Source organism: Gavialis gangeticus, unplaced genomic scaffold (genome assembly GCF_001723915.1).
Source record: "Gavialis gangeticus isolate Ggan-Ray unplaced genomic scaffold, GavGan_comp1, whole genome shotgun sequence".
Taxonomy (NCBI): Eukaryota; Metazoa; Chordata; order Crocodylia; family Gavialidae; genus Gavialis; species Gavialis gangeticus.
In genome coordinates this window covers 109,664,110-109,673,795 of record NW_017729022.1, presented here as the reverse complement: position 1 = coordinate 109,673,795, position 9,686 = coordinate 109,664,110, and the positions used below count along the sequence as shown (strand labels likewise).

The following is a 9,686-nucleotide window of genomic DNA, read 5'->3' as shown; positions in this document are numbered from 1 at the left end:
TCAGCCGCCTCCGCTGCCGTCAGACCCGTCTACTTCGGCTCCGCTGCCACCGCCACTGCCGGACCCGTCTCTCTCGGCTCCGCCGCTGCTGCCGCCACCGGACCCATCTACCTTGGTTCCGTCGCTGCCGCTGTCGGACCCGTCTCTCTCAGCCCCGCCACCGCCGCCGCCACTGGACCTGTCTACCTTGGCTCCGCCGCCACCGCTGTCGGACCCATCTCTCTTGGCCCCGCAGCTCCTGGACCTGTCACTCTTGGCTCTGCCAACGCTGCCACCGCCAGACCTGTCTACCTTGGCTCCGCCGTCGCCACCGCTGCTGTCGGACCCATCTCTCTCGGCCCCACCGCTGCCGCCGGACCCGTCTACCTTGGCTCCGCTGCCGCCGCTGTCGGACCCATCTCTCTCAGCCCCGCAACTCCTGGACCCGTCACTCTTGGCTCCGCCAACGCTGCCGCCGCTGGACCCGTCTACCTTGGCTCCGCCGCTGCCACCGCTGCTGTCGGACCCGTCTCTCTCAGCCCCGCCGCTGCTGCCACCGCTGGACCCGTCTACCTTGGCTCCGCCGCTGCCACCGCTGCTGTCGGACCCGTCTCTCTCAGCCCCGCCGCTGCTGCCACCACTGGACCCGTCTACCTTGGCTCCGCCGCCACTGCCACTGCTGGACCCATCTCTCTTGGCCCCGCAGCTCCTGGACCTGTCACTCTTGGCTCCGCCAACGCCGGCCTCGTCTGTCCGCACCGGCGCTCCTTTTGAATGGGCCCGGGTAGCCCCGGCGCCTCCCACTTCCGGGTTCCTGCAAGGTTCAAATTCCCACCGCTCGTCGTTGGCCTCTACGTGCAGGCGGCATCGGCTTGCGCCGGTCTGGGTTCCCTCCCAGCCCGGCGCCTGCTCTCCTCCCTTACAAGCATCAACACCTGAGGACAGGAGGGCTGACATTGACAGGCTCAGGAAATGTGCGGACGAGAACCTGATGGTGTTCAACACTGAAAAATGCAAGGTTCTCCACCTTGGGAGGAAAAACCTGCAGCATGCTTATAGGTTCAGCAGTGCTACACTGGCTAGCACTACAGATGAAAGGGACTTGAGGGTCATGATTGACCACAAGATGAACATGAGCCTTCAATGTGATGCTGCGGCTAGTAAAGCAAGCAAAATGCTGGCTAGCATCTATAGATGCTTCTCAAGCAAATCCCGGGACATCATTCTCCCGCTGTACTCAGCCTTGGTGAGGCCGCAGCTGGAGTACTGCATCCAGGTTTGGGATCACAATTCAAACAGGATGTGGAGAAGCTTGAAAGGGTCCAGAGAAGGGCCACATGCATGATCTAAAGTCAGGAAAACAGACCTTACAACGACAGCCTGAGAGCTATGGGACTCTTCACCCTGGAAAAGCACAGGCTCAGGGGTGACCTGATGGCCCCCTATAAGTTTATAAGGGGTGTCCACCAGGACCTGGGGGAACGTTTGTTCACCAAAGCGCCCCAAGAGACGACAAGGTGTAAGGGTTATAAACTCCTGCAAGACCATTTCAGGCTGGACATAAGGAAGAATTTCTTTACTGTTCAAGCCACCAAGGTCTGGAATAGCCTGCCATTGGAGGTGGTTCAAGCACCTACTTTGAGTGCCTTCAAGAGAAAATTGGATGTTTATCTTACTGGGATCCTATGACCCCAGCTGACTTCCTGCCCCTGGGGCAGGGGGCTGGACTCAATGTTCTTCTGAGGTCCTTTCCAGCCCTAAGGTCTATGAAATCTATAAACCCCAGGGCTGGATTAACCCTTTAGTGGGCCCTAGGCAAACAAACTCATGGGCCCCAAGCCAGTCAAGACCCCCCTTCCCTACTGCTGCCCACAGGGAGCGGGGCTCGAAGCCACTGCTAGAAAGCAACACTGCAGCAGCAAGGCTGGTGGAGCGGGGAAGGGAAGGGAGGTGGCCATTTGCACCACCATCACAGAGGGAGGGACCAGGGGTCCCACACAGCTCAGGCCCCTAGACACGCGCCTAGTTTACTTATGCGTTAATCTGCCTCTTCCTCCACCCCAGTCCATACCATACCAATTGTGGGGTAAAATTCCTTCCTGATCCTAAATGTGGTGATGGTTCTGGACCTGGGAGTAGGGGTAAGACCTTCTAGCCAGGAACCTTGGAGTGGGGGGTGTTAACTTCCAGCAGGAACATCGGTACACCCCAGTCAGAATCTGCAGCCTTGGGTGCAGTCAATAGCCAGTGTTTCTCAGGAAGGTGAGAAAAAACCCTGACATCCATAGCAACAGGAAGAGAAAATGTCCTTCTGGGCCTCATGTGGTAAGCAGCAAAGCCCAGAAGAATGAGATAACCACACACTCTACACTGTAAGCTGGGTACCACATAAGTTTCACAACTCCCTACATCATATCCCCTAACTGGAGAGCCACTGATTAAACTCACTGAATTTTCTCACTGATAAATTGAGTCTGGGAGACAAGCCCACCATACACATTTTGTCATTCAGTGGTCATTCTAAATACCCAATTAAAGCTGGCTGCCATTAGTGGACAGATATTTTGCAATGAGAAATGCAGATAGGGTTTATTTTTTCAGTTCTTTACACAAACAAGTTATTTATTAACCAACAAGCTTATTGTACAATGTCCAGAGCATTAACATTAACCAAGGAAGTAAAGTATCTCTATGGCTGCAAAACTGACAAATAACCTTTCAGCTTGATGTGTTCATCATATGTGCAGTACTTGCTAGTGGTTCATCCCATTAAATCAGAGCCAGACACGTAGCACTGCAAACTTTCCCATTTTCAACTGAACTATCATTTCCCCACCCCCTCACTCCCCTTCTGTTACTTTTCTGTAAACTTCCCAGAAATCAGGGGCTTTGTTAGGCCAGCAGGATCCTACTGCTGAATTAACAGAGCTGTTATGGAAAATTCTCCCCAAAGCTATCAGAAATGTTACCCAGAGTCCCTCAGACAGCTTGCAGCATTCTTAAAGAGGACACATCTCATCCTGCTTTCCACTAACTTTTTAGCAGACAGGTGGCAACCCAACTGGTGGCAAATTCCTAAGTATTTATATCCTTTAACTCTCAAATGAAGATGTAATTGGAAATGTTATGCATTGGGTGTATGACTAATGTTTCCATTAATCATCCAAAATACACTGGGATATTATGTGCATTTGTTTGCTTTGTACAGTAGCTATTTGCAGTTAGACAAGCTGCAATCATGAGCCTGCCTCATCACAGCCTCACCCCTCATAGAGATGTCAGACCAGAGATTCTACCCTATAAAGTTCACTTTCTGCTGCATATGCTTTGCTTGGAAAGAGTGGAGAATCCAGCTGCTACGCCAGAGCGAACATAAAAGGCTTCCAACTTACAATTCACCCCTCTGAAACTAGCCTTTGTCACCCACTTGGACTCAGCAAGTCTAAATCACTATGCAAGCTTTAAGGGAATGAAGAATGGAACGGATCTTCAGCACAGGTAGGCTGGCATAGAGTCAAGCCTACAAAAATAAAATACAACCCCCTATAAAAAAATCCATGTTTGTGTTTCTAAATTATTGTTAAATTATTAATGAATTAAACAACAACAACAACTTCATAGCTTATTAATTAGTCTGGTTCCTTGCTTACCTATAGTTCACTTAACTTCAGTAGCAATACAGAGACTGCTTGTGTTATTTTATAATTAGTTTCTCTCACTTCCTGCTTCTTTTATAGTAGGACAGTGCTATTGCCTTTTGTGTTCCAAATGCAAAGGAATCATTTAAAATATATCCACTGACAATTTTAAAGCAGACATTAAAGCATTTCTGTTTTATAACTTGGTTTGTAAAATGCTCTTTTTTCTCCTTTCAAACTCAGATCTGAAGTGTATCACCCTATTCCCACCTCCTTCCTTTGCTTAGCTTTAAACACAACAAATCTTACCAAAGTCTATGAGAATACTCATATATTTTAGACCAGCACACATGGTTTTGGAGGGTTAGGACCTATTACTTCTTGATAATAGCTTCTTAAAACATTCAGAACAGGCCAAGACTCTTTACAAAAGGCAACTATAAACAACATGAGGTCTAGGCCCATCTTGTGGCTCTGTGCCTGTGCAACACACTGAACAACAGAGTCCTGATCTAAAGCTACTCTGTCAGCACCACAGTAACACAAACAATAGTAAGGGCTAAATCCCATTTCAACTTCACACATCATAGCGGCACTTACGTAGCAGTGTAATGGCAGTTTTTTGGCACTTCCACACAGTGTAGATTCTATTTCCACCTGTAACAGAATGGAATTACCTTGTGACCTTACCTGCCAGATGTCAAATAGAAAAGGAGGGGCAAAAGGACCTTCCCACCTGTTAGCTCAATAGATTAGTGGCTAGGAGACTAGTCAACAGAGGCATAACAAGCAGTTTCTGTGTCCAGGATAGGTCAGTGAGCCAGAGGCAGCCATAACAGCCACCATTTTTTACGTGTCCCCCACCCCATCAAAAATGGTGTCGGGGTGGTTGACTCAGTCACTTACTCCTAATTATGCTACTGTTTTTCAAGGGTGCGAGAGAGACAGGTTCAAGGCCCCCCTCAGCCAGAGGAGGTTTGGCCTTGCATCTCCAACTCCCCAGGCCATGAGTTAGTCCTTTCCCAGAGTACTTTTCAGCTCTCCTCTGGAGGTTTGCCTGCTGGGTAGCCAAAAGGGACTATGTAGAGGAGAAGAAGCGGCTAGAGAGAGGGTGGCCACTTGACTATTGTGCTAGCAGCAGGGAGGGCTGACATCCTCCCCTGTCAAACCTACAATCACAAGTCTTGGGTGTTTTTGTGACTGAAGTTTAGAGCTTCCATGGAGGCATGCATGTACCTGGGAAATACCATTTCCCCCCAGGCATGACCAGTGCAGCCAAATGAGCACGCTCAGTAGAGAAGTGCAGAGCAAGTCTAGCTCCATGGATTCTAGACCCTGTAAATTCCCAAAAAATGCTTCTATGTGGCTATGCAAGTGCCCCTTATATGCTTGAAGGTGAAATAAGATTTAGTCTTTCTTTGTAGTCACATTTAACTTTAAAAAAACACATCAATCCACTGATTACTCATTGTAGGATACTAAAGAAAAGAAGACATTTAGATGAAGCCCCCCTCCATCAGGAGGCAGTGAAAATGGGCCTTAAATTGAATGTATATGTATATATATTAGACAAATTTTAGAACCATTTTATACGCAAGAGCTGTGTAAGGTAGCCTCACTGTAAATGAGAGTTAAGCTCAGACACTCTTGAGATATGCTTCCAGCCATATCTGTTACTCGTTCTTGATTTAAGAATTCTGTGCTCTGATTCCCTGATGTTGAGTACAGAGGGGGCGACCTTACCAGCCCCTTCCATTGCTACAGAGGGGGAAAAGGATATAACCTAACCTGGAACTACACCCCCTAAAATGCCTTATTTGTTATCATGTGGTTATTCCATGATCTATCTCCAGTACAAAATTGATGTCAAGTATACATTCCTTAAACATGCTTGAATTTCTTTTGAGTGTAAACTTCATCCTTCTGCATTTATGACGCTCGGTTTGGGTATAACTGCACCATCCCTGCAATGTCTTTGTACTTTAAAGGTACGGATGCATACTCTCAACCTTAATTCATCTCAACACAGACACCTACCTTTCTGTTATACAACCTGCCTGACAAGATTGAGTGTGTGCATATTACTTTTGGGTGGGGAAAAAGTTGAGGCAGAGCAAAACTAACTGACTTGTCAAACAGTACACAGTGACAATGTCAGAATTGGAAACGGGTACAGAAAGTTTGACTGTCAGTCCTCTGCTGGAACGATGAGAAAAAAATCATTTCAGATAACAGATGTAGTTACAAAAATGTCTTGAAAATTGAATTAGTTGACTTAATAGTAAATAAATGATCCAATATATCCAAACTTGAACATGATAATTAGATGAGATCGTCCCCCTACAGCTGCCATAGAGACCCCTCTCCTCCTCCCTCCAATTTATACTTTGAGATCCAAACTGCATTAACTTTGTACTTCAGTGAGTGGAAATATTGAGGGAATAAACAAGATTTATCCTTACATGTTTTTGTTGCAGGCTCCAATATTCCCCAATAAGCGTCTTAGAAAGCCCCCATGCTCCTTTTGGAATTCCCTATCTTAGAAAATCTTCCCCCCCCCATGACTGCATATCATTTACTTACAATTTCTGATAAACACAGGGGTATATATGTGAGCACATTCTTCTTCAGTACTCATCATACTTAGGTCAGTAAGATTAAATTAATTTTTTGTCATTGGAGAGTCAACAGATTAAGATCAGATCTAAGGTAAGCACTTGCAACCACAATAAAGTCATCAGACATCTATGGCAGATCCAGTAACAGAAGCTAGGCATCCAAACTGTCAATCTTATGCTTTAACTCTAGGGTTTTCCTCTCTTAAGTTTTTACCTATAACCCAAAAAATCCTTTCAGAAGGTTAAAAAAAAGAAACAAACTTTATTTTTAATTTTTAAATACGCTCACAGTTTTTGTTCTAATTATAACCATAAACACAAACACCAACCTAACTAGAAACAGGAAGTACTCAAAATCCCTTGAGAAGCCCTATTTCTGTAAGATTTTTAATCAAACTTGGTAGATACTGGATGACAGCGTCTATCTTTAACACATATGAGCCATCAAGTTCCTGCACTTGTTGGACTGCAATCAAGATAGAGTAAAAATAAATGATCAGTCCTTCACCCCACCTCCACCTAAGATTTTTTAACTAAGTGCTTCTAAAACAGGCATGTGTTAGCCTTGCACCCTGAAAATAAAAATTCCAGGCTCTGAAAACTTCACACGCTTATTTTCCATGTAAACTGATATCTTCACCTGTTTTTCTTGACATGCTCTGCTGTCTGTAATAATTTGTCTGGTACCAAACTGAAAATGTGTTGCTGGTGTATTAACACAATAAAAAACTCTTCAGCAAAAAACAGCATTTTGGGGGGGGCGGTGAGGGGAAGTGTCTCTACTGAGGTGAAAATACTGATGTTCTGGTTGTCAACTCCTTCTTGGTTTGTATATTACATAAATTAGAGCTTAAAAATAAAAGTCACAGTAGTACCCTGCACTTTTTCCTGCCATACTTAGGATGAAGAGTAATTAACGTTTTTCTCTTGAGATCTCTGTCCTAGCTTGAATTTTTTCAATTGTTCATTTTCAGTAAGTATGACATCATTCATAATAGTGGGCTTGACAATAAATCCATCTTTTTTCAGAGGCTGCTTAAACAATTGCACACTTTCATTTGAATGTTATGGCAACATTAACAGGCAATGTGGAAAGTACCTTCATAAAAATAAAATATGTCAAATCAGCAGGACACAGGATATCAGTAAGTTTCAAAGGGTTCTTAAAGGCAGGAAGACAGATTAAAAACAATTGATTATGAGAAACTGAAAACTGTTTAAGATCCCTTCCCCCTCTCTTCCCCTCTCATTTTTTGCAGAAACATTAATCTGTAGTCATTGCCTGAAATTTTTAACCTGAAGATATACATTATTCATGTCCTTGCTTTACATTAGGAGTTTAACAGAATTGGGTACTTTTCAAATTATTTTTAGGGGCACTTGTAAATGAAAATCTGAATATATGAGAGAGCCAAACTGCATTTCCTGGCTGTCATATTAGCTCAGCCTATAAAAGGTTATGAATTTGTGTTTATTAAGTTTTCATTAGTATTACATTTCAGCCTTCCACAAAACGATTTTACGGACTTCCTTTCCTTTGTAATTGGATGCATAGTACTAATTTAGGCTTTATCCAAAAATGAAAATGTTGTTTAAAAAATAGTTCAGGTTGGTAATGAACAAGACTAGAACACCCATGCAACTAAAACGAAAGGCTATAGCAGTGGTTCTCAAGGAGGGTGCTAGGGCACACTGGGGTGCCACCAGATCCTTTGAAGGATTAGATGTGAGGAGATAAGTGAGATGTGAGAAGATAATCAGATAAACTAAACAGATTGGCCAGGTTAAGGCTTATCCCTGGCTGAACTATCCCCCACCCCTAATGCCCAACCCCCATATATGGATGTAAGCCCTGTAATATATCAACTGGGGGGATTTTTAAAATTAAGAGCTACTCAATTCACTCAAGTTATGGAGGGGTGCCTTAAGTCCACGGAGGGATCCCTTGAGTCCAAAAAGTCTGAGAACCACTGAGCTGTAGGATGGTTAAGGACATCAGATATTTTACATTGTCCATATAACAAGCATAAATGCATTACACATCTCAGACCTTATTCGTCACTGACTGTATAATATGTATAACACACTGGCCCCAATACTCAGCTAGTATAAATCAGCATAGCTATTATAGAGTCAGTAGAGCTATGTTTATTTTTTACCAGCCAAAGATATGATCCATTGTTAACTGATTTCAAAAGAGGCAGTCCAGTGTAAAACCAGAATGACTTGTGGTGCACAAGAGCCATTTTGTGTGCGTGTGTGTATAAAAATGTGTATTTCATCCTAATATAATAAGCTGAACACCAATGCCCATTTTTTAAACATTACTTTTCTTATCTTGCCTCAGTTTTAATAGATGGAAGTAGGTGAGAAATATTGCCTGTTAAATGTGTTTCTCAGTTGTCATTAGATTTGTTCAGGCTTGCTGTTTCTCAAGAATAATTTTTCATTATTCCATTCCTTGTCCCTTGCATGCACTCCAAATGCATTCACTGTGTTTAATGTAGTATGATGAAGTACATGTACACCTTGAGGAATCAAGTTTACTTCCGTTCAGAACCCAATGTTATAGGTTTTTCTGCAGAGGTGCACTGCATGTTTGTCTTCTCACTGTGGGGATTCTCGGTCCCTCCATTATGCCCATTAATTCAACCCTCTCCGTCCCATCTACATACCACTCCAGCCTCCATGCCACTCTTTGTCCCTGACAATCCTGGAGAAGCCATTGAGAGGTACAGAATTGTTGGTACTGTGAGGAATGCCTCTATCACTTGGAAGCAGGAAGGGATAACAGAGTTGTGATGCAAAATCCCAGATCTGAAACCAATATGGGGGAAGGGTTTTTGTGCATCCATCTGCAGTGCAGGAGCCTCAAGGAGACCAATTCATTTCAATGAGATGGTCTTAGCTGTATAAGAATACTCCATGGAGAAAAAACAGCTTGAAACAATAACTCAGACGTGGGAATTGGTCCATTTATCTGGGTGTTCTCATCCTCCCTCTCCAATGTCAAAGCCTGTACTCAGCTCCCTATCCAAGGGGACTGATTTTCTCCAGATTGCAGGACTACATTAAATAGAAGGGAGAGGATCTCATATCTTGCAAAAGACAGCCTCCTCCTCTCCCAGGTTTCCACTCACATGAAGGGATTCAAGAGAACTCCTGAATCAGGAAGAGAGGTTCTGACACACCTAAAGGGAGTGCTGTAGCAAGAAAGTTTGGCACCCGGGGCAAAGACCACAGTGGCAGCCTGCCCTCACCCATGCACAGAAGTCTGTGCTTCTCTCAATTCTTAGTATATACATACAAGACAGAAAAAAGGGCTCCCTCCCTGATCCTGGCACAGACACAGGAGTAAAAAATGTGAGACTGACAGGCCTTATATCTCAGCTCCTATTGTCCCCCATAGCCCCTGTTACCCACTCAAATTCACCTCTCACCTCCTATTCCT

At 44.4% G+C, this 9,686-nt stretch overlaps 1 protein-coding gene across 1 annotated transcript; it reads right to left on the bottom strand.

The window, feature by feature from the left end:
* LOC109296438 (keratin, type I cytoskeletal 9-like) lies at positions 1 to 936 on the bottom strand. The gene has a single exon (XM_019515849.1). The coding sequence runs from the start codon at positions 934 to 936 to the stop codon at positions 1 to 3; it is 936 nt and encodes a 311-aa protein (XP_019371394.1).
* Between the last annotated feature and the right edge of the window lie 8,750 nt (positions 937 to 9,686).